Below are 25143 nucleotides of genomic sequence, written 5' to 3'. Positions count from 1 at the left end.
ACCATGTGGTTGCTGGGAATTGAACTCAGGACCTCTGGAAGAGCAGTCGGCGCTCTTAACTGCTGAGCGGTCTCTCCAGCCCATACCTATAGTTTCTACTTCTGTTATAGTGCTGTCTGCTTCCAAGCCTGTGTCTATAGCCTCATAGGTGTGCCCTCTGATCAGCTGACTGAGGTAGGAAAAATTGGGCCTGGCTTACTGATGGTTCTATATTTTATGCAGAGACAACCAACTAGACAGCTGAAGCATTACAACCCCTTTCTGCAATTTCATTACAACCCTGAAAGACATGGATGAAGAGAAATCTTTACTGTGGGTAGATCACATGGATGTATATTTTATTTGAAAAGAGAAATGGCCAGATGTGCAATTATTTACTGATTCATAGGTGTGATGGTTTGTGTATACTAGGCCTAGGGAGTGGTTCTATTAGAAGATGTGGCCCTGTTGGAGTAGGTGTGCCAATGTGGGTGTGTCACTGGGGGGTGTGGAACTACTCCTAGTTGCCTGGAAGCCAGTATTCTGCTAGCAGCCTTCAGGTGAAGATTTACATCTAACTCTTAGCTCCTCCTGCACCATGCATGCCTGGATGCTGCCATGTTTCTGCCTTGATGATAATGGACTGAACGTCTGAACCTATAAGCTAGTCCCAATTAGATGTTGTCCTTATAAGAGTTGTCTTACTTACAGTAGTAAAACTCTAACTAAAACAGAAGTGGTACCAGGGACTCAGGTAATGCTGTGATAGGCCTGATCATGCTTTTGTTTAGAAGAATGTAGATTTTGCAATTGGATTTGGAAAGCAGTGGAATGCTTTAAATGGGGCTTAATGAGCTATCCTAGTAGGAATATGGAAGACTTTATTACTGAGAGTGATTTAAATTGTACAGACCTGGCCCAAGAGGTTTCAGTGAAGAATTTCAATTGTGGCCTAGAGACTGTTTTTCTCTATTTGAGAAAAACAAATAGAGAAAATTTTTCTCTATTTGAATATTTTGCGGTATTTTGGTGAAGAATATGGCTACTTTTCGCCCTTGTCTGAAAAGTCTGCCTGAGGCTAAGGTGAAAAGACTCAGATTAACTGCATTGATAAAGGAAGTCTCAAAAATGCCCATCATAGACTTTGCTCTCTGGTTAAGTCTCATGAGCATTTTACACAAGCATAGCAGGCTGAGAAAAGAAAAATATAAAATATATGGTTCGAGTATTAAAGGGCACCAGGAAGTGAAATGGAACTGAATCCTATGTTCTAGGAGAGAGCTGATTAACGGCAAGATCTTTGGGGCAAGATCGTACCCAATTAAGTTTAGATCCAGGCTCAGTGGTACACACTTTAATCCCCAGAGATAAAGCCAAGCAGATCTCTGACTTCAAGGCAGGCCAGCCTGGGACAGAGCAAGTTCTAGGCAAAGAAAAGCCTAAATCCAGGCACGGTGGTATATACCTTTAATAACAGGCATGCTGATCTCTTGAGTTCAAGGTCAATCTACAGAGCAAGAATTAGGACAGCCAAGTTCAGACAGTGAGGAAGTTGGAAAACAGAAGGCTGGTAATAGAATAAGGGGGCCATGTTCCAGCCCCAGCAAGCAGCAGAACACGGCAGCTTCTGCCACGTGGTTCTGGCTTTAGAGTGAAAAATAGAAGGGACTACTGGGACAATTGATGCTGGTTAGCTGGAGCTAAGAAATGAGCGGTGATTAAGAAGAGACCAGCATCTCTGAGGCGGTATCTTCTGGGGAGTGTTTTCTGAGAGCACAAAGAGGTTGTGTTCCACTGATAGCCAAGGTTGTACCTTGTATTTCAACTGGAGTTGGTAATGTGTAAGAGTCACCCAGGTGGTACTGGTTTTGAAGGCATGAAGGGGTCATGAAGAACAGCTGAAGTTTGTCACTTTAAGAGGCCATGGAAGGCCACTGGTGAAGTTGCAGCCTCAGTTTCAGTTGACAGCCCAGTACTGAAGGGGTCATGCAAAGAAGTTGAGGCTTGGCACCATGAAGAGAGCCTATGAGAGGCTATTGGTGAAGCCTAGTTGCTGTGGAAGACCCCAGTGTACTGGAAATGCCAGTACCATGGGATGGTCACCAAGAACAGCAACATCAGTGGGAGTGGATCAACCTGAGCTTAGAGTGCTACGGTAGAGGGCAGAGCTGAAGAAGTGATGCCAGCCTTTGGAGAAGCCCAGAAGATTATGTGTGGATCCCAGACACTGAAACAAGAAGCTGTAATATTGAAGTTGCCTTGGAGACCCCAAGATGTTCGAGATGCCAGAGCCATGGGCTATCTGCTGAGGAAAGCTATAAACAGGAAGTAGACACAGCCCAGGAGAAAGAAGTTTGTTGCAGTGAACAAAGATAAAAAAGGAGTTGGAGACCTGAAGACCACTTAGACATCAGCCATGGAGAGTCTGGAGTTTGCCCAGCTGGTTTCCTGTCTTGCTTTGGGGATCACAGTTAAGGGATTGGGTGAATCTCAGAAGAGACTTTGAACTTTGGACTTTTAACATTGTTCAGACTGCTATAAACTATGGGGACTTTTGAATTTGGACTAAATATATTTTTTATTATGCTATGTTTAGGTATGGCCCCCATAGATTCATATGTTTGAACAAGCCTATGGGGGCCCTGGAGTGGAATGTGATGATTTGTATATGCTTGGTCCAGGGAGTGGCACTATTAGAAGGTGTGGCCCTGTTGAGTAGGTGTGTCACTGTGAGTGTGGGCTTAAGACCCTACTCCTAGCTGTCTGGAAGCCAGTATTCTGCTAGCAGCCTTCAGATGAAGATGTAAAACTTCCAGCCCCTCCTGCACCATGCCAGACTGGATGCTGCCATGTTCCTGCCTTGATAATGAACCTCTGAACCCATAAGCCAGCCCCAGTTAAATATTGTCCTGATAAGAGTTGCCTTGGTCATAGTGTCTGTTCACAGCAGTAAAACCCTAAGACAATGGGGTTGTAGCCAACAGACTGGCTAAATGGTCAGGGACTTAGAAAGAGCATGATTAGAAAATTGGTGAGAGACAACCCTGGGAAATAAGAATGTGGGTAGATCTCTCCAAATGAAGTGAGAGATGCCAAAATACTGGTGTACCATGTAAATGCCCATCAAAAGGTAACTTCAAAAATCAGATTTTTTTTTCCACTCATTATCCACCATCATGGGATTCCACACCAAATTGCTTCTGACCAAGGAACTTACTTCTCAGACAGAAATTGTGACAGTGAGCCCATGTTCATGAATCCACTGGTCTTACCATGTTCCCCACCATCCTGACAGCAAAGGACTTCAATAATCAAGAAGATAGGATGACCCATTCTGTGGCCAGTGACCCCTTGCCTCTGGGACTTCCCATCCCTGTCATTAACCAATGGCCCTGTCAACAAAAAACCATGGTGGCAGAGATGGAAGTTATGCTTGGGCTTGACAACATGGACTTCCACTCACTGCTGACCTGGGTACAGGGTTTGCTCACCCATAAGGCATCATTTCTGGTACCAGCTAACAAGCTGATGGCAAGTTGGCTAGTTCAGAAAAAGGAAAACACTTTGTCCTTACTAGAGCAGACACTTAGTCACTTATGAATTTGCCTTTCCTAGTTCTAACAAAAGTACCATTAGTGAACTTACAGAATACTTTATCTGTTAAGTTTCAAACCTGGGACAAGTAGCTCAGGTGCCTATTTAACCTGGCCTCCAGGTTCTCCCAGTATCCCTCAGTCCCTACCTGTTACAAGGTATGGCTGGCTTATCCTTCCCCCAGAGGCTCTTCCCTATATAACCTATATAATTTCGGTTACCTGCCCTCTTTGGTACCTTTGGCCTCCTGGTGCTGTTCTTGGTTCCGCTCTCTCCTTTTCCCTCCCCTTCTCCTCACATGGTTCAGCCATGTCCACTCTGGACTCTCCCAGATGTGTCTGCCTCTGGCTATGCTCTCCCACACATCTATAACGAACTTTCTTCTCCACCTAGGAGCAGTCATCAATCATGTCCTTCTTTTCTTTTTCCCACTCATTATCCACCATCATGGGATTCTACACCAAACTGTTTCTGACCAAGGAACTTACTTCTCAGACAGAAATTGTGACAGTGGGCCCACATTCATGGACTCCACTGGTCTTCCCATGTTCCCCACTGTTCTGAAGCAGCTGACCTGATCGAATGTGCAATGGCTTTTTAAAGACACAGTTCATTAGGAGGCTAATGAGAAAGTGGAAGCAAGAAGAGAAGTTTAGGGTTGGGACAAGAGAGAGGACCTGCTGGTTAAAAGTGTATGCTGCTTTTTCAGAAGATTCAAATTTGGCTCCTAGCACCCACATCGGGCAGCTCACAACTGCCTCTAAGTCCAGCTCCAGAGGGATCCAAATCCTCTGGTCTGAGGGCATGGGTACTTACACAGACATAACCACACACACATACACATAATTTAAAAAAACAAAATTGCTTCAAAGCCATCCTAGTCTACACCATGTATCAAGTCTGAAGCCAGTCTAGGATACATGAAACCCTATCTCAAAAAAGTAAAATTAATAGTTTAAAACAGGGTTGAGGATACGGCTCAGAGTACTGAGCTCCAAGCCAGCGTAGAAGAGATGACTCAGAAATTAAAGTACTTATTCTTACAGAAGATCCAGGTCCAGTTCCTAGCACATGGTGTCTTGCAACCATCCATACCCTAATCTTCTGACACACCAGGCACATACATGGTACAAATACATACATGTAAGCAAAATGTTCCTACACATTAAAATATTCTTAATTAAAGAAGATTAAAGTAACAGAGGGTCATGGTAATGGCACTTCCTGCCAAGCCTAGCGACCTGAGTTAAATCCCTAGGACTCGCACAGCATAGAGAATAACTATGACAAAATATAAAGTACATATGTGATCTATGATACACTTCATATGGAAAGTGTAAAAAAAATTTTTAAAATAAAACGCCAGCCTGCCAGTCATCGTGGCACATGGTTTTAATATCAGCAGCACTGAGGAGGCAGAGGCAAAAGGGACTTGGTGAGTTCAAGGACAGCTTGGTCTCCATAGTTTCAGCCAAGGACTCATTGTAAGAATGTCACAAAATAAAATAAAAATAAAATAAAGAGGCACTTCTAATAAACATGTCAGCTCAAATCAAGCACATAACAATCAGTGCTCACGAAGCATATTTAGCTGTAAAATGAAACATGAGGAAAGTGGTGTAATTTGTAGGCCACAGTAGCTCTTGCCTAGGACCTAAGCCCTTGAGAGACTCAGACATGGTTCCAGGCCAATCTGGATACCAAGTGTGACCCTATCTCAAAAACTACAGACATGCTAACGTCTTAGCAGGTGAAAGTGCTTGCTGCCAAGCCTAATAACCCGAGTTCCCATCACCAGAATGTACATGGCAGAAGGAAAGAATCAACTCTTCCAACTTGTCCTCTGACTTCCACATGTGTGCTATGTCTCGCATTTGTGCAAGCACACACAAAAATAAAGTAAAAATCAACAAAAAGCTATACTACCTTTCTACTGATAAGTTATCCTAAATCCATACATTCCTTGAGACTGGCTGGACAGCCAAGAACGAAGCTCATGGCTAAACTCAATGCAAATGGTGCCCCCTTGCCTACCACTCAAATTCCCATTTACATCTCCTATCCGCTCTCCCTAACACTCTCCTAATTTAAAGAAGGCCACTGATATTACAAAGGACACCGTGTCTACACGTCTTAACCAGTTTTAATTATACTGACACATTTGACAACAAGAAAGAGCTCAGTGCGGTGGCTGGCGCAGCCTTTAATTCCAGCATTCAGGAGACAGAAGCAGGAGGCTCCCGGAGAGTTTGAGACTAGCCTGGTTTATGTAGTGAGACCTCATCTCAAAAATAAATACAGTAAATAAGGAGCAGGAGAGACGGCTTAAAAGACGGCTCAGAAGTTAAACCACTCATCGCTCTCTCCTGGGTTCAATTCCCAGCAACCACATGGCCACTCACAACTACCTATAACTTTAGTTTCAGGAGACTCAATGCTCCCTTCTGTCCCCCACAGTGACTAGGCATGAAGTGGTACACAGGCAGACATGCTGGCAACCAACCACACATATTAAAGATAAAGAGGGCCAGGTGTGGTGGCACATGCTCGCAATCCGAGCACTCAGGAAGCTGGGGCCGGATCTTCCAGGTCAGGATCAATCTAGAGCTGTCAATATGGCTCAGTGGACAAAGGTGATTGTCACCAGACATAATGACCTAACTTTGATCCTCAGGACCCACAGGGTAGAACTGACTTCCACAAGCTGACATCTGACCACGCTCCTTGCACCATGACACAAGCACCCACACAGTTTTCCTTTCCACTGACACACCTTCCATATGCAAAAACCAACCTGGGCTACAGTAAGGCTGTGTGTCTAAGACAAACAAAGAACAAGAAAGAAAGGAAAAGAACCAGAGAACTGGCTTTACTCTAGGACTTGGGAGCAAGTGAAGGACCTCTCTTAAAGCTCCAGAGAACAAAACAGGGAGAAGAGACAAGAGTTCAGATTCAAAATGAGCTTCACTTTTGCTCCATCAAGCCTTGATTAGTTAGTAAGACAGGAAGGCTAGAGCCACAGAAAGGAAACAAATAAATCATAATTAAATTGGCACTGATGTGGCTCAGCTGGGAGAGTGCTTGCCTGACATGCATAAGGCCCTGGGTTTGATTCCCAACACTACTTAAACCTGGGTGAGGGAAAATTCCAGCATTGAGATGGAGGCAGGAGGATCACAAGTTCAAGGATATCTTCTGCAACTTGAGCTCCTACCTTAAAAACTAAAGTTAAAAAGACAGCTGCCAAGATGGCTCAGCAGAAAACGTCCTTTGCCACCCAGCCTAATGACTTGAGCTTGAGCCCCAGAATCCACAACTCCCTCAAAGTTGTCCTCAGACCTCCCCAAACAAAATAAATAAAAAACAAATTATAAAAGTACAAAAGACTTCATTTCCAGAGGAGTTATTGGCAGCAAGATGCTGACCGGAGTGTGGGCACTCCCACACTATATTGTCCTGTGCTGCCACTCACCGTATTTCCAACCATCCAAAGGTGAGAGGTCATGGCTTGAGAATGCAGTAAGGCTCACCACTTTGCACTACTTGCTATTCTGTCTTCTGTGTGTTCATAAAGTGAAGAGAGAAGCCAGAAGACAACCCCAGGTGTCATTCCTCGGGTGCCATCCACTTTATTTTTACATACTGGGTCTTTCACTAACCTAGGCCTCACCAATTTTGGTAAGCAGGCTAGCTAGCTCGTAAGCTCCAGGGATCCGTCCACCTGTCTCTGCCTCCCTAGTGCTGGGTCTAGCACGCTCGGCTTCCCGCCCAGACTCTGGGCAGCAAACCTAGGTCCTCATGCTTCCATGACAAGCACTTTACCAACTGCATTGTCTCTCTAGCCCTCCATTGCTGCTGTTTTTAACGATTTGCTTATTGATAGATTTAAGTATATGGGTGTTTCATCTGTGTAACCGAAGAGGGCATCGATCCCATGGGACTACAGTTATACAGAGTTGTGAGCTGCGATGTAGGTGCTGGGCTTGAATTCAGGATCTCTAGAAGAGCAGCCAGTGCTCCTAACTGCTGTTTTTCAACTAAAGGACCTTTCTTATTGCATTCATAGTGGCATATGCCTGCAGTCCAAACACTTAGGTAGCAAAGAAAGAAGAGATTGGGGAGGCAGAGGCAGGCAGATTTCTGAGTTCGAGGCCAGCCTGGTCTACAGAGTAAGTTCCAGGACAGCCAGGGCTACACAGAGAAATCCTGTCTCGAAAAAGAAAGAAAGAAAGAAAGAAAGAAAGAAAGAAAGAAAGAAAGAAAGAAAGAAAGAAGAGATCGCCTCAAATTCAAGGCCAATTTGGTTTACTTAGTGAGTTCCAGGCTAGCCTGGGTGTCATAACAAAATCTTGTTTCCAAAAAATAAAATACGACGGTTTCAGTATTACCATTAGGTCTCCTATCTTGATTTCCCCCAGATTTACTAGAGCAGACACCATATAATTTTATCTCTTTTATTTCAAACTATCCAAGAAGCAGTGTTCCCCGAAAAATACTACCTGACACATCAAACTCAAATCACCTCATGTTAAGAGCCTCACCACTCCACAGAGCCATTCAAACATTCCACTGTACACTAAGAATGGAGAACTCCAAACTTGCCTCCGTTTATTTCTCAAGGTACACCATAAAGACTACATTTGTAATCAGAGTCCTTGTGTCTCCACAGGAGACTACATCTCCCTGACAAAATGCAAGCCCATTTAGTGGCTTCATCTGAGCATTTCCCATTGCACTCCTGCAGAGTACTAGTGGCCATGAAAGGTAACAAAGAAACAGTACCAATTTTTTACACAAAAACCTCCTGGATACCATATGAAACAATAAGAAAAGGCCTTTTTCTCTCTCACTGCAAGCGCTGGTGTTGATCACTTCAATAATTCTATCACACTGTAAAGGAAAAAAAGAAAGAAAAACCATTTGAGATGACCCCATCTCTCCCCAAATCATTAAACCGAGATTGTCTTACCCTCTCTCTCTCTTCCTCCTGTCGTCTTAGTCCTTCTCCTTTCCAGGGCTCCTGAACTTTCTGGAAACAAATTGTCTAGGTTACAGAGGCCAGTCAGAAAAGGCCACCAGAGAGAACTGTGGAGAACCTCAGAAGTTGACTGTCAGCAATTTGGAAAGCAGACAGTTTCCCCAACCGACAATCCAAGGATGGAAGGACGAGAGTCACAGGCGTTCAGTGACACCCACTAAGTGTACATAAGGGAAATAAAGCCAGTTCCCCAAAACTAAGATAAATTCTATCAGCAGCGTTTGGGTTCCACTCCTAGGCTCAGGCACTTAATTCTTCATTCCCCCCAGGGCTACAGGGAACCAGGAGTCAGAGAACAGAAGAGATGGAGGAGGGTCCTTGCCCCTGGGAAGTGGCTTTAGAAAGCAAAGCTGAAGGTAGGGGGATGCCCTAGCCCTTGTGTCAGGCACAGTGCCAAGTTCAGGCTCAGCCACTTCCTCTAGCCTCGCCCCCCCTACACACACACACACACACACACACTTCAGCTAGGACTTCGCCCCCTTCCTACCCAAGGCCTTGTGCCAACAAGTACCTCCTTCAACCTTCAGTGGTCTATATACTGGAGACTCCCAGCTGTCCCCCTAAAACCTTCGCTCCCCTGAGACACCGAACTGGGTCCTTCCTCCCGATGTCAAGTCCTACTCCTTCCTCAAAGACCGGACTTTGGGACGTCCCTCCTTCACCCCTCCAGGGAGCTGAACTCTGCCACCCACCAGACAGGCACCCGCCCCCTAGACCCCCCCCATTCCTCCTCATCGCCCGCTCCTCCACAACCACTTCCGGTTCCGGGACAGACACACTTACAGTCACATCGTGGACCCCCCCTCCCCACTCGCCCGAGGAAAAGGGGAGGGGGAGGAGCAAGGGGCTTGGCGCGCAGCGACTGCAGCGGCGCGAGACTCACCAGGCGGCGGCGGCGGCGCCGGCGCCAGCGCCAGAGCCAGTGCGCGGGAGGGGCGGCGTTCCCAGGGAAAGGAAGGAGCCGAGGGAGTGGGAGGACCCGCAGGGCGCGGGATAGGAAACGCAAGGCGGGGCGCGCCGGCATGCACTGCAGGCGCGAGACGGGCTCCCTTACACTCGCACGGGCTGCGCGCGAGACACCCGCAGGGCGGGGGCGCGAGGCAGCGTGGGGGCCCCCCCGCCCTCCTGAACACTCACCCGGAAGTGGTGCTGCGGCTCGTGCTCCCGGGAACCCCAACTCCTCCACGCCCACTTTCCTCCCCCCCCCCACCCGCCAGCAGCCTCAATGAGCCGTCGTTTCACGGAGAAGGCGGGAGAGCCGGAAACGAAAACGGGGTGTGTTGGGGGGGAGGGAGGAAAATAGCGGGGGGAGGGCGGCAGCAGGAAACGGGGGTGAGAGTTCAGAGACCGAGTCACTTCCGAGAGCGGCTAGGACACATCCGGCGCTGTCAGGGCTCGGGCATATTTAGGGCCGAAGTTACGACAAGTAAGGGCGGAAGTAGCTCCTAGCAAGGGACCTGTAGAGCGCTGGGTGGATGTGACGCCCAGACGGAAGTGAAGGCTGGTTCTATTAAAGGGCTGAAGCTGAGCATTAGAAGAGCGCGCCCGGACTTCCGGAAGTGACTTCTGGGGAAGTTGGAGGATGGAAACTAGACGGGCTCATGAATTATGCATCAAGACGCTAAAGACGGTTTAGATTTACCTTCTTTCTCTAGGTTTATCTTACTTTTATATGCTTGTATCTGTGCAAATGCAGGCCATGTGTGTGCAGGTGCCCTCAGCAGACCATTGGAGTTATAGACAGCTTCGAGCTTCCCTGTCTGCCTACCGGGAACCGAACCTCCGGTCCTCCGGAAGAGTAGCTAGCACTCCTTACAGTTGAGCCAACTCTTCAGCCCCAAAGAGACCGTGCGGAATCTGAAAAGACAGGAGTCACAGCTCGTTTCTGAGTGGACTAGGTTGTTGTAGGGAATTAACCTTTTTTCTTGGATCTTCCTGAATGTCTTTTTGCTGAGCTTGGGTGGGGAAATTCTCATTTCTTTGAATATTCAAGAAAGGTAAGAATGTCCATAGTTGTTTGAGGTTTCGGGATCAGTGCTATTAAAAGTTCAGTCGGTCTTCCTCTGACCACACCGTTACTCTTTTCGCTTTGGTCTTTAGTTGTTGCCAACACCCATATCTCGGCTTTTACTTCTAAATACGACACTCAGCATACCTGATGTTATTTACGTCTCACCTCCTCCCAGCTCCATAAGGGCAAGGACTTTGAATTGCTCCCAATGGTATCAACAGATCACAGAATGTATTAAGCATTCCAGTAAACATTTGTTACATAAATGAACAATTCATTATGAACTATTGCAGGAGATTTAACCTGATTGCTGCAACCTAAAGTTTCTTTTACTTTCATAGTATTTGGTGTGTCTTTGTCGTTTCATTTTTATTATTCATTTTATTTTTGAGACAGGGTTTATCTGTGTAGCCCTGGCTGTTCTGGAACCTTCTCTTTCTGCAAGCCAGGCTGTCCTTGAACTCAGAGACCCATCTGCTTCTGCCTCCCACCACCCAGCTATGTCTTTGTCTTTGAGACAGGGTCTTACATTGGTGTATTTAAAACTGGCCTTGAATTCTTGATCCGATCTCCTCCACCTTTTAAGTGATAAGATCTTGTTCCTCTCTTAGTCTATCGTTCTTACTGTTAATTTTAATAAATTTGTATGTCTGAATCCCTCCTAAGATTGTCAGGGAAGAAACTGCTCACATTACATACTGAAATAATATATGTGTGAAATCACAGATGCTGCCCCTAAGAAGATCAGCTTCCTTCTATCCTAACTGGGGCCTTCCCTAAGCTGCTAAACTGCTAGCATGTAACAGCCCCAAGGTAGGATGGGGCAATGGGACTAAACATCATAAATGACTGCTTTCCGTCCCATCTGCTACCTTCACTAATCTGCTAGGCTCTGAGACCCCCAACCACTCTAAAGACTATCACTGTTAGTAATTTCCTTTGTTCTGCAGGTTCCTGGTGGGTCTCCTGGGCCAGCTTCAAGTGGCCAGTGATTAAAGAACATGGTTACCAGAAACCCATCTCAGTACCAAGCCTGGAAAGAATCTTCAGTATTTAAAATACTTTTTATTTATGTCTTTATTTACTGAGTATATGCAGCCACAGGTCTGCACAGTGGGGATCGAATCTCTCTGAGCTCAGGTCTGTCTCTGCTCATGCAAATTTGAGTTCCGTAGTGAGAAAGCAAAATTAGTCTGCCAAAGAACTGTGATCTTACACTACAGATAATTAAAGTGGGACTGTAAGTTTAAGTGACTTCTCTTCTCAAAGTCACAGCCAGGAATAGCAAAATTTACCTTTATATATTTGTTTGTTTAAAATAGGGTCTCACTATGTAGCTCTGGCTAGCCTGGGATTCACTATGTAGATCAGGCTGACCAGCCAGCCTTGTCTACTTTTGGAGACAGAATCTCTTGTAACCCAGCCCAGCCACAAACTTGCTAGGATAACTTTGAATTTCCAATGCTGCTACCTGAGTGGTCCTCCTCGGTGCTGAATTACAGATGTAAATTACCGTACTTTTTATTTGATTTTTGATTTTTGTGTCTGTGTGGAGGCCAGCAGTCATTGTTAGAGGTCTTCCTTAACTCCGGGGCTCATTTCTTTTCTGTTGAGATTGGGTCTCAATCTGACCATAAGGTTCGCCAATTCAATTACATTATCTGGCCATCAAGCCCCCACCTTCCTGCCTGCCTTCCCCAAGGCTGGAATGAACTTGACCAGTATTTTTATGTGGGTGCTGGGGACCAGATCCTCACACTTACACGGATGCTGGGAACCAGACCCAGACCCTCATACTGACACAGAAAGCATTTTACAAACTCATCTGTCTCAGCACTGTTTTGTTTTCACATTTTGAGACAGTCTCACAGAACTCAGACTGACCCAAACTTAGCACATAGCTAAGATGGCCTTGAACTCCTCATCCTCCTGTCTCTGTCACCCAGATATCTGAATTATAGGCGTAAGCTATTATTGCCAAGTGTCTCTTCCTTTTTATTACAGTTTTGAGCATAGCACTCAGTCTGTGTTGATTTCAGTGGCAAATTAGCAGGATAAAGACTTAAGTGGTGAAGCCGTAATATACCTGTAATCCCAGCATTCAAGAGGCTGGGGCAGTATTCAGAGTTATGGGCAGGCCAGCCTCGGTTATATAGAGAAACTCTGCCTTCAAAAGAAGGAAGAGAAGGTGGAAGGAAGAAGGGAGGAGGAGGGAAGAAATATAGAAGCAAAACAGTAGTTCCCCCAAGTCCTGGTTCCCAGCTGGGTCTCCTCTGTACTTCCATCCTCCATTTTCTGAGCCCCCGTGCCTCTGGCAGCCCTCCTCCTGCCTTTTGCTCTAAGAAGCCACTTTTAAGTCCCTAGAACAAAGCTTTAGAGCAGTAAATGTGGGACACAGTGGGGTGGGGAGGAGGGCTGTTAATTTTAGCCTGGGGTTCTCCAGCTGGCACTGTTTCCATCTTGAATCATTCCCACACCCTGAGCTCTGCTAGGAGATCCCTCCTCCCAGGGGCTTCCCCATCCCCTGCCTTGGTCGGCCACAAAGGTAAGCATTCCAGAAATGTGCCCAGGAGACCCTTGGCTGAGTCATTCCAGGTACTCCCTCAACAAAGAGAGTTTGGTGATGGGAGATGATGCCTTCTTCCAACTGGGCTTGTGACTTGTAGCCCCCAAGAAACTTTCAGTTCTCAAAAGAGCAGCTTGGTCCTTGTTCTTTTTCTCCTCTGTAACCCTATTGCCTGAAGACCTGAAGCCCCGAGTCACTGTTGAAGCTTTAAGAAAGAGAAAAATTAAGGCCTGTTCCTCAGGGCCCAAGTGTCGTCATGGTTAGCAAGCCACCAACCCAGTCTGGCAGAATTCCTCTAGGCCATCCAAACATCCCGATTGTCTTCTCTCTCCCATCTCTCTATCCATCTGCCTTTCCATGGGGGAGAGGGCATCTGGGGAAAGGGAACAGGTGAGACTTCCAGTGTCTCGCTGGTATATTTAATTTATTTAAATTTAGGAGGACTGCAGTCTAATCAGAAGGCAATTAATTCCTTGTTCATTAGGGGACTTCATGTGTGCCTTTTGCATATGGATGAGCCACAGGGTCACACTGTCCCTCTAAAGAGAGAGTTGTGGAAGGTGAGAGCCCAGGGAGCCCTCCAAACACGAGCAGCTTGCCCTTCTACACCAAGTGCTCTTTCATCCCCACTCTCCTTGGCAAGGACTCCAGCCCTGTGGGGAAAGCTGGAAAGGTTAAGAAGGCTCCTTCCCTTCCCTTCCACATAGCCCTTCCTTCCTTACTTACCTTCCTCACCCTGCCACTCGGTTCCCTCCTGGCCCCCTCCCTTTCTATTCCCTCTGGAGTCTCCTGGTACACTGTGTTGATAGCCCTCCTCAGAAGGCTTGCCTGTCTCCTACCCCTGCTGGTCGGTTCTCAGTTCATTACTCCGAGTGCTGCTTTCTGCTGGAGCAGGCCGTCCTCACACTACTCTTGTCCTAAGATATACACTCCTCCCTTCCCACACTCATTATTGGGTGCTTCAGGGGCTCAGCCACAACACCTTCAGTATACAGTACAGCTCTTCAGCATCTGAAACACACCTACCAGCACACATACTCTCTCTCTCTTACACACACACACACACACATACACACAATCCTATTTATAGCATCAAAGATAAAACACATAGAGGCAGGTCCATTCCAGGCAGCCCACACTGCCCTCTTGGATACTATATTGTCTCCTACTTCCCTGGGGCTACCCATTTCCAGAGAGCAGGTGAGGCACAGATCAGGGTGGGGCAGGGAGAAACAGGACACAAGACCTAGGTGGTTACCATGGCAACAGAGCCTAGCAACAGCTGAGAAACTGATGTGTGGGCTTTACTAGGGCTGTTAAAGAGCCATACCTAGAATTGGGACCTCAGAGGTGACCGATCCCTGCTGGGCAGCCTGTGTTCCCTCCCCAGACACACCCCTTGATTCCACCCCCACACCTTAGCAAGTGGGAAAACCACACTGAGCTGCACACAGGGCTCCTGGTGCAGCATAGCTTTTTGGCGGGCAGTCGTGGGCAGGCCTGTGTTAAGGAGCAAGGATGAAAATAGAGCAGGTAGAGCACTCTCTCCTGGGGCTCACTCATCCTCTCCCTCTGACCCTTTATCCTCTGCCTTAGCTGTCTTGCCCAGTATGGTGTGGTGGTGACTCATGGCTATAATGCCAGCATTCAGGAGGCCATAGTGGGAGAATCTAGTATGGGCCAGCCTGGACTACAGGGTGAGAGACTGTCTCAAATCAATCAGTTGCTTTTCCGGCTTGTCCCATTGTCTATCCTAAGAAATGTCCCCACTTTCTCTGTCTTCAGTCTCTCTTGACCCTCACTAATAAGGAACAAGCAAGCCTTACAAACACCTCGGATGCTAGTTCCTCTCCCACGGGGCTCTTTCTCCTCTGGAGCCTCTCTCCAGTTCCTTCCTTCATCCTGTCCTAAGTTAAGGTATCCATCAGTCTCCAGCTTCAGGTAGAGCAGGCCAGGTGACAATCTAGTCTAAAGAAGTTCCTCTTCTCCCCTTTCTCTTGATTCTCCTTCCGTGTGTGTTGTGGTGGGGGTGGGGGTGGGAATTATAAGGCAAAACGGGGAACTAAATTATCTTGCAAAGGCTTTATTTGAAAATTTTGAAACTTACATCCCACAAGATTATCACCACAAGAAGAAAGAGATAATACAAAAATATATATCACAGCATAGGAGCCAGGTAAAAGGGAGAAGGGAGCTGGAGGGAGAGGGAAGAACCTGAAGAACGGAAAAGGGAGAGGGAAGGAGGGGACATGAAGGGACCCAGGAAGAGAAGGGTGGCTATGGAGGCAGAGCTCCCAATGGCCTTGAACCAGCTGGCTTCAGTTCCTGGCAGCCTAGGTATATTTAGGGAGGCCTTAGGGGAGACTAGGAGGTGGAGGACCTGTTGAGGGGGCTCAGAATTCCATACAGACACATACACACAGACAGCCAGGACAGACAAGACAAGGGACTTGGGAGGGAAGGGAGGGCATGGGAGTTCCTTCTCATGTAGTGCAGCAGGCGACTCCCCCCAAACGCATACTTCAGATGACAGAGATTAACAAGTGGGCCTCACTACCCCCATCCCTGTGGGGGAGCCCTCAGTAATGCCAGCATCCTTGGAATGGAATGGAAGGGCGGTGAGACATAAGACATGATTGGAGCCATGACAAATGATACAAGGAGCCCCTAGCTCGCCTCCCACCCACCTCTAGGGCAGCATGCAAGGGCCACAGAAGCTAGACCAGTGGGTGTTGATGAGGCAGAGTGGGCACACTATGCCATGTACTAGGGCCAGAGATGCTCATGCCCAGTCTGAGACGGGTACAGAGAATGTAAAGGGGGCAGGACATAGGCAACACGAGGGAGAGAGCGAGGAGCCAGCTGAGCAGATGTGGATGGGGACACGGCAGAGGAGCAGCGTGGAGAGCGTGACTGTGCTATGGCCTGTGAGGGTGTGGGTGAGTGTGCAAGGCTTTCATGTGAATGTGCAAGGGTGGGAATGGGAGACCCCAGTCACTGGAGGACAAACGCTTGGGCTTGCCCATGGGATTAGTGAGTGTCCCAGGTTGTGTGCAAGGACAGGAGCTAGGAGCCCCCCACCATGGCCCCAATTCCCCATGGTTGCCCCACCCTCAGTGGATGGTGGCTATGCTGGCCACTTGGCCTCCTGCTTGGCAGCACCCCAACATGGGGGGCATCACAGATTCACCAGGGGAATCCTGAGAGGAAGAGGGAAAATGTGTAGTCAGGAACCAAGGAGTAAGCTGCAGCTGAAGGAGAAGTCAGGGTTAAGAGGGCACAGCTGGAATTTAAGGGTGGTCAGGAGAATGTGACAGAGAGCCTGGGGGTACAGGGAACCCCATTCCCCTTGGGGAGGATCTGACTAGCCCCCTCAGGAGGCCCAGGAACCAGATCAGAAAAGGTGTCATGGACTGCATTGGGGAAGACCACCCACCCGGGAAAGATAACTGAAGGTCTAGAGACCTACATCGCCTTCCCTCCTCACCCTCCCATCCCATAGGCCCCTCCCATCCCATTGCCCTCACCGGTTCAACTGGAAGGCTGGAGCCCCCTTAGGCTGGGGCATCCCAGGCCGGGGTCCCCCTCGGGGTTCCTCATGGTCAGGGGTGGGGGTAGGCGAGTCCCCAAAAGCCCCCAGCACAGTGACTCCAGCAGGAGACAGGTCTGTCAGTGGTTGCTGGCTCTCCTCCTGCCTCAGGGCACCTTGCTGCCCTGAGGGCCTGCGCCGCTTCTGGCTACGGTCCCAGCTTGTGCATCAGAAGGAAAGAGATCTCACAAACTCAAGTACTCTCTCTGCCAGTCCAGCATCCCCAGTTAACCCAACTCCTCCCTTCCCAATGCCCCCCAACTCCTCCACAGCAAAGACACTGGCTTCTGAGACCATCAGGCTATTTCTTCTGCTTCCCTCTAGACCCCAAGCGTACTGCCTCCTCCTGCACCAATACAAAGCCCCTTAAAACTTCCCCCTGCCACACTGATGTCCCGAGGAGCCACTGCTCTCCTCTGCAGGTACCTGGCAGATTTAGTTCAGGCTCAAAGTCAGCTAATGACTTGGGCACCTGGATCTAAGGATTCTCTCAGTAAAGTGTGAAGGACTTTGTGACCTGCTATTAAATGCATGCAAAGAAAGCTCCCAATTTTCTTCCTGCTGGACAGATGCCCCAAGAAAGGGTTCTTCAGTTTTTTTTGTGGCAGAGAGCTGCCCACCAAAGCCCCCAGTTTAGATAAATAACTCCCTTCCCTCCCACTACCCTTGTATTTTTTTTTTCTGGAAGAATCCGCACTGCTTTCCCTCAGTCCTCCTCCACTCCAGTTAGCTTCCTCAAGCTCCTCCCTTCATGATTTCCTACTCCTGTGCAACTCGCCCTTGATCTTGCCCTGTGTCCAGCCTTAACACACCTTTAGGCGTCTGTGGCCCCCAGCTTACCAGAACTTGAAGATGATGCCAGTGGCCACCAGAACAATGATGATGGATATGGTGATCGTAACGTACAGCTGAGGGTCCACACCTGGCAAAGAGGGAAGAAGGCTGTTGGGAGGCCTGAGGCAGGTTCACAGTGGGTGTGGCCAAGTGCTTCCCTAGGACTCCACACTGCCTGTCTCCTCTGGACTCTCCCTCTTCTCCTATAATCAACTTTCTCCTGACCTGTCAGCTTCTCTACTTTCCCAAACATACATGTACCACATCTTGCACATACATGTGATGAGGACGAGGCTTCCAAGGTCAGACAGAACTATCCTCCTGTATAGAAATGGAGGCAGAGGTATCAGATGACCTTCCCTAAGCTAGTGTCCAGCACAGTATGTGCTAACACATTCATTCCCTGTAGTGAGTGACATTTCTCCATGGCTTCCCTCTGCCTGGAATACCCATTCTGTTTCTAAGATCTAGTTCACACATCAGTTGTTTGATCTGCCCTGGTCCCCAGGGTAAAACAGTCTCTCACTTCCCGATTTTCCTAAAAACATTCTGTATGTGCCTTTTAGGGTGTTTATTATGTTGACTCATCCCCAAGTGTTTCAACATCGGTCTTCACCTGTAGACCTGAACCCCTCCGGAGTGCACAGAGCAGCTCCACCTGTGCATCCTTTGCCAGCCTAGAACCTGGACATTTGCTGGAAACACTCACAGATAAAGCCTCGATTTCGGCAGATCATAGTCTTCAACAACCTCCTCCCTCAGACACACACATCCCTACCAGCCTTGCTCACTCACCTTCTCCACGCCCTCCAAATAGGAAGGGCCTCAAGGTAGCAGGTGTTTCCCCAAGGATGAGCCCGTCTCCATCATCCCGCATGGAGTCTGAGTTGGGGTGCGGAGTAGCCAGCCCATGTGGGGCTGCAAAACCATAGTCCAGGGGCAGAAATCCAGGATTGACAGAATTGGGGTCCCCTCCATCCTCCCGAGATACTGTGGGACCCCACACTATAGCCCAAGGGTACTGAGATGAGGGAGGCCCCTCCTCAAATCCTGACGGGGTAGCAGGAGGAGCAGTGCCTGGCAGAACTTGCCGACGTGATCTTGGGACCCGTGGGGATCGGCTTGGCGGAGGCGCCCGCTCCCAAACACACACGTGGCGAGGGGCTGAGGGCCCACCCCGGACACAGGGGGGACGGGCTGGGGCTGCTGGGGGTCGATGGGAGGAGCCCTGAGCAGGCGGTGACAGGGGTAGCAACAGCAGTGGCCAGAGAGGGAGGAGTTGGGACAGCAGTTGAGCAGGCCTATAGGAAGGGAGAGAACGCAGGTGAGACCCAGGCCACGGGCTCATGTGTGAAAAGGGTAGGTTCACACCAGGAGTCTTGGGTGCCTCCCTCCGGGTTTCTCTGCTTGAGCAGGTGTGTGTTAGGAAGACCCTGGCCCCATTTTTGTCTCTTCCCAAGGGGCCAGTCCTCAATAGGCCCCAAGTTGGTCTAGGCAGTAAGGGGGCCCAATCCCCCGGGGAAAGTGATCTCCAAGCTCCCTCTGCTGGGCCAAACTCACCACATTCTGCGCTCTGGATTTGAGGTCTTCCTCAGCTGTGACCCAGATTTTTGGCCTTTACTGGAGGAAAAAAATGTGGGTGTCACACCCTAATCTGGCCTGCGTACTCCCCCAGCTCATCCATCCACCAATTCTGCTCCTTCCTGCCCCACCCGGGCTGCACAGTTACCAGCCATGCTCCTGCTTGGCAGAATCCACTGTTTCTTGGCATACTTTTAGGGGGAAACTTCCTAACCCAGCCCCCTGCCCCACCTCCAGCAGCCCAAATGGGTCCCGTTACCTCCTGGCCCCCGTGTCTGTCTACTCTTGCCTCTTTGGCTTTCTTCCTTCTCACTTCCTCTGCCCACAGCTCCAGGCTTCTTGGATCTTAATTTAGAGCCAAGAACCTTGTGATTCCCTGAGCACCTACCGCTAGGGAGGGAGTTTTCGAGTGGGGGAGGGAAGGGAAGTCAATCTTAGTGAGTGTTGATGGGGGGGATGCTAGAAGCCCGGTCACCTCTTGTAGCTCCAGGCACTTCTTTTGTGATGAAGCCTAAAAGCTAGCTGCCTTTTCAGACAAATGGGGGAAAACAGTAGGCAGGAGGAAAGCTACAGGACAAGGTTTGGGTTTTGCTCTTGATGTTTAACCGCCCGAATGCATAGGTGCATTCTGAAAGAAGGTGGAGCTCGAAGGAAGCCACCCCCTCAACTGTGGCTGCTCCTGGTAAAAGTCCTAGGAGAGCCTAGACGGTTGGTTCTGAAAGGAGATGCCGTCTCCAAACTGAGGGTGGTGAATCCCGAGGGGCTAGGATCTTCAGAGAGAAGGCACATGTGACACCTCGTGTCTTCTGGATTCCTAGTCTATGTCTGTGTGTTGAATATCCCCAGGGAATAAGCTAGGGAGGGGAGTGGGGTGTGAGAGGTGAAGGGCTGAGAGGGGGAAAGGTGGTCAAGAAAATGGACAGCAGCTGGGAAGGGAGGAGATGGGGAGGAAAGGGAGGCTACAGGAAACTGGCCGAGGATCCTGGAGAGAGAAGACAGGGAGGGAAAAGAGAATAGACTTCAGGCAGGAGGATGGAGGGGGTCTGGTCAGGACAGAAGCAAAGAGAGTAGAAGAGAAAAGGAAGGTGGAGATCAGAGATAGGGAGAAAGTCATTGAGATAGATTAGAACATGGTGTTGAAGGCAAAAATCAGAAAAGGAAGGGACCGGGGGAAAAACAGAACAGCAAAGATGGAGGAGTTGGGAATTGTTTCTTGAAATTTAAAGAGATGCGGAGACAGAGCTGGAGGCTAGGTGAAAGAGAAGGGAAAGGAAAGAGGCCGGGGGCTTGGTGGGAGGAGGTTAGAGACGGGAGGAAAGAAATGGTAGGCGAACCAATGGAGCGGATAAGGACTCAGCGACACCAGTGGCCCGCTATTCCAGGGCACACCTGCCCTGTCGTCGGCTACAGCCCACCACCACCAATGTCAACTCCAGCCCTCTCACACACCCCGTACCCCTTTGTCACCCCCTCCAGGAAGTCCGCAGTCCCCAAGCTGGTGCGCCACCCCACCCCCTTCGCGCTCCTCACCGACCTGTTGTGCGCAGAAGACGAACTGGGGGTGGGGTGGGGGAACCGGGCCCCATCTCTAGCCGACCCCCCAATCCCGCCAATCCCACAGGCCTGTGCTCCCTGGACAGGGCTGGAAATCGGCGCGAACCGGGAAAATGAGGAAAAGATTGGCCATGGGATTTGGAGGGAGCATCCAGAGCGGAAAGGGGACCTGAAGCAGGAGGGTGCCCGAAGCTGCAGAATGAGCTAAAGGCGGGATGGAGGCAGACGCGGAGACGTTGACTGCTGCACCAAGAGGGTAGGATGGAGTCAGGACAGCGGAGGGATGGAGGGCACGGTGGAAAGGAGCTCTGGGCGACTGGAGGCGGCTAGAAACCGCGCCAGGAGGGGCGGGGGGCGAAGGGCGCGGAGCTGGTAGTGGGGAGGGCAGAGCCTGCTCCCCACGGGTAGGGGCTTTGGGTCCCCCTTCGCTCACCTGCATGCCTGGTGTGGCGGCACGACGACTGCAGGCGCTCGGAGCTGTGCGGGGCTGGGGGGTCGCAGAAGCGGGTGGGGCGCCGGGCATGGTCGGGAGGTTTGGCTGGCAGCGAGGAGCTAGAGCCGGAGGGGGCGGGCGCCCGGGGCGCGGGGCGGCGGCGGCGGCGGCGGCGGCAGCGGCGGCGGGAGACGCTCGCTTCGGCTGGGCTCGGCTAGGCTCGGCTGGGCTCGGCTGGGTTCGGCGGGCGACTAGGACCACTTGGTCTCCGCCTCTCCTTCTCACGTCTGTAGGCCACGCACGACTTAACCCTCCATTTGCCACGCTGCGAACTCAGCTTTTGTCCCAGGTGCAAGGTTGGGAAGAGGAGCAGGGATAGGAGGAGGGGCGTGGCCTCCAATCCTTCAGGTTGAGATGGCAAGCTTCTGCTCTACCTAACCCAGCTTCATAGACCCCATGATTTCTGACCGCACCCCGCCCCCAAGCAGTTCTGAGATTCTGAGTCACCCATAGATTTGAGTCCCCAACTCTGGCCAGGGTAGAAAGGGAGTTCAAGACCATGGGTGAGCGGACCAGGGAGGGATGGGAGAGAAAACTGCATACACAAATTGGAGTTCCCTCAACAGATCAATCCCCCATTTTACTCTGACCCTGCTTATAATTCATTCTTTCTGAAGCAACCCGAACAGTCCTTAAATGGTTCAAGACTCATTTACTGTACTTAGCTTTTCCAATGAATGAGAATACCCGACACTCACTAAGGCTTACAAGGAGGCCCGGTAGATTCCCGCCTCTGAGTATCTCCAATTTTCTTTCCTAAGGATTTATGCGGTGCAGCCTCAGTACACCTGGCAAGTGTTCCTAGACGAGGCACTAGAAGCCTACCCCAGGGCTTTGCACCCTTCTATTCCCTCCAGACGCCTTTTCCATGGCCGTTCACAAATGGTCATACCAGTCTCACTTAGATTCAGGCTTCCCAAAAACCCTTTTCTAATCTCTTAATTCCCCTGACCTGGGCCGTGGAGATGGCTCAGGAAACAAGGTGCTTGCCACCAAGCCTGACTACCTGGGTTCTATTCCCAGGACCCACACGGTGGAAGGAAAGAACTGACACCTTTAAGTTGTCACCAGACCCCTGAACAAGTGGTGTGACTCATGCGCTAAATAGATGTAATAAAAAGAATTCCTCTGATCCTACCCACTCATAGCTAACCCCTCTCCCTGCATTACCACCAACCCTGCCCCCCAAACTTCTAGGGAACCATACTTCCCTGGTTTCCCTCCAACCTCCCTGGCTGTTCTTTGCCACTCTTCCTCAGCTCTGCCCTCTGCTTGTTGGAGCCTCCTAGGGCTTAGTCCTTGGCCTTCTTTTCTTCCCTCGTTCTTTGTCCGGTGATCTCATCCAGTCCCAGGGCTTAAACACTCTGTAAATGTCAGTGAGTCCTAAATTTACAAATGAGTGCCAGTCTCATTTGTCCAACCGCCCACTTGACATATCCACTCCGATGTCTAATAGCCAGGCAAACCTAATGTGACTCAAACAGACGGCTTGAACCACCCCACCTCCAACCCTTTCCTGTCCGGTGCTCTTCATCCTAGGACATGACAACTCCTTGTTGTTCAAGCTAACAGTGTTTTGATTTCCAGTCCCTTCCCTGTACCTGCATCTCTAGCAGGTGCTACAGCCCACACTTTGAGGGCATGTCCAGGGTCTGCTCCCTTCACCTTATTGTTAGAGGCCTGATCGTCGCCGTCATCCTGCATCTGAAACTGTAGTACCCTCTTAGGAGCTCCTTCGTGTCTGTCCTCATCTTTTACAAAATATCCTTCACAATTACCGATACTATCTTGAAATCTAAGCCATATCATGCTCTCCTCTTTCACAATAGTCAAGGGCTGGTGAGATGGCTCATCAGGGCCATCAAAGGTGACAACCTGAGTTTGATACTCAAGACCCACAGGGTGGAGGGAGAGAACCAACTCCTACAAAGTTGTCCTCTGACTGCCGTACGTGAGCAAGTGAACGTGCACACCCTAAATAAGTACAATGGAAAAGCCACCTGTGTGTGTCTCCTTCATAAACAGTGCTTCTGCCAAAGCAGACTCCCTGTCATTCCAGAGCGTCAGAAGCCACTCTCTCAGAACCCATAGACTTTGACCCCTCCCCCCCCTTATGCTTCTCCATTTTGACCGGGATGGCTCTTCCTTGACCAAAACCTAAAGGGGTCTCCATTTCATCCGTGTTTCCTTATCTTTTCTGGGCCATCGCTCTCTGGTGTGGTTTTACATCTGTTTGCTATTTGTCATCTTCCCACAAACACTGAGAGAAAGCATCTCGCTTGTTGTCTTCGCCCAACATCCTGACTGCAGCTTTGTCACATGGTAAAAGCTCCATCCTCATTGCTTGGTGAACAAGGTCTGGGACCGGCCCCTGCCCACTCTGGACTCCATCCCTCCATTCTCTCCATTGCATCCCCTGCTTTTCCTCTCCGTCTGCCTGCATTCCCTCATCTCTTCGCTCTGCCCTCAGACACACCCCTCCTGGCCATCCATCCTCCTCCTTCTGCCCTTAGCACCCTCATTACTCCAGCAGTCCCGCCTCCAGGAAGGGAGCCTGCTGTTGAGACCGGCATCCACAGCAGCCGCTCTCCTTCTTGCCTGTCCCTGACAGCCTTTCATTCCAAGTCAAAACAACAGTGAGTCAGAGAGATGCCCTCCCTCTCAGTGTCTCCCAGTGGCAGGAGAAAGACAGTGCACACACATCCTATGAAAGCACAGCTGCGGGGCATTGCATGGGAACTGGGACGACTCCCCCCCCTGCCTAGCATCCCAGGGAGTGTCGATAAGCTCTGGTGGACTCATTGGAGCCTCATAAGGACCACATTGATCAAACGCATGTTCGTTCAGCAAAATAGTGCCTTGAACAGGAAGCTTTGCGTCACGATTGATTAATTATTTTTTTCCAAAGGGGAGGGGGTTTATTCAGGGCAGAGGGCAAAGGTGGGGAGAGAAACGGGAGAAGATGGTGGAGAAAGAGGAGAGAGAGGGGAGAGAAGTGGAGGCTGGCCATGACCACGTGGAGAGAAGAGGAAGGGAAGGGGGGAAGGGCAAGGGGACAGAGAGCAGCTAGAGGCAAAAGAGTAAGAGCTGATTAATTATTTTTACTGTTTTTTATTCCTTTCAACACATTTACTTATATGAGACAGAGTCTCAAATGGTCTGGCCTGGTCTCGAATTCACCATGTAGCTGAGGGTAACCTTGAACTCTTGACCTTCTGACTTCATTTCCTTAAGTGTTGGGGATTACGGGAATGCAGCACCACACTCAGACATCAGCAAATATTTTTCAAACATTAACTACAAGCTGGGTAGGGCACTGGACCAGGGCATACAGTGAAGAGCAGGAACAAAGTCACCACAATCTTCGTGACTTACAATTTAGTAAGGGAGACAGTGTGGCATCACGTGCTAGGCTGGAGGTGTGAGTCACTGGTGGAGCACGTGCCTAGCATGTGCAAGGCTCTAGTGTCTTTATTACTATTGCTGCACTCCGAGACTGTTCCCAGTATTTGTCTGGGCGAATTTCTGTCTGTTTGTAGCCCAGGCTGGCTTTGAATTTGAAATCCATCTACCTCAGCATCCTGAGTACTGGTATTATAAGTCTGGCAAATTTCTACATTTTCGTTTAAAAAAACCCAAACATGTATGTGTCCTTGTGCCCCGGTGCATGTTTGGAGGTCAGAGGACAGCTTACTGAATCACCGTTTCTTTTTCAATCATGTGGCTCCCAGGGATTGAACCCAGGCTGTCAGATTTGGTGGCAGGTGAGTGAGATTTACTCACCGAACTGCCAGCTGGCTCCATATTTCTGGACTTCTTCCTTTCCTCAAATGTGTGCCCTCTCTTGTGTTCTCTCTCTCTCTCTCTCTCTCTCTCTCTCTCTCTCTCTCTCTCTCTCTCTCTC

General features: G+C 49.5%; 2 protein-coding genes across 14 annotated transcripts in view; both read right to left on the bottom strand.

Moving 5' to 3' along the window:
• Znf384 (zinc finger protein 384) overlaps positions 1–9798 on the bottom strand; it is a 32032-nt gene extending 22234 nt beyond the window's left edge. For 6 of the 10 annotated variants that reach the window (XM_028754406.1, XM_028754413.1, XM_028754403.1 and 3 more), the window contains exons 1-2: positions 9123–9296; positions 8543–8602 (exon numbers count right to left, since the gene is read on the bottom strand). The gene's annotated coding sequence lies outside the window, so the exon portion shown is untranslated. Of the gene's footprint in view, positions 1–8542; positions 8603–9098; positions 9332–9494 lie in introns of those variants that run through there. The other 4 variants (XM_028754404.1, XM_028754411.1, XM_028754407.1 and 1 more) reach the window with 4 other exon arrangements.
• A 5457-nt stretch (positions 9799–15255) lies between these two features.
• Positions 15256–21407, bottom strand: Pianp (PILR alpha associated neural protein). Of its 4 annotated transcripts, none has more exons than XM_028754519.1 (6): positions 21180–21407; positions 19172–19231; positions 18407–18912; positions 17618–17699; positions 16716–16937; positions 15256–16388 (listed from the first exon to the last, which is right to left on the bottom strand). In XM_028754519.1, the coding sequence occupies exons 2-6, from the start codon at positions 19174–19176 to the stop codon at positions 16367–16369; spliced, it is 837 nt and encodes a 278-aa protein (XP_028610352.1). In that variant the 5' UTR covers positions 19177–19231; positions 21180–21407; the 3' UTR covers positions 15256–16366. The 4 variants fall into 4 exon arrangements, with proteins under 4 accessions (XP_028610352.1, XP_028610353.1, XP_028610354.1 ...); XM_028754520.1 differs by lacking the exon at positions 21180–21407 and adding an exon at positions 19668–19710; XM_028754521.1 differs by lacking the exon at positions 21180–21407 and adding an exon at positions 19476–19540.
• Between the last annotated feature and the right edge of the window lie 3736 nt (positions 21408–25143).

Source organism: Grammomys surdaster, unplaced genomic scaffold (assembly GCF_004785775.1).
Source record: "Grammomys surdaster isolate TR1022 unplaced genomic scaffold, NIH_TR_1.0 126013, whole genome shotgun sequence".
Classification (NCBI taxonomy): domain Eukaryota; kingdom Metazoa; phylum Chordata; class Mammalia; order Rodentia; family Muridae; genus Grammomys; species Grammomys surdaster.
Note: the sequence above shows the minus strand (reverse complement) of the source record. Positions and strands in the feature narration are given on the sequence as shown.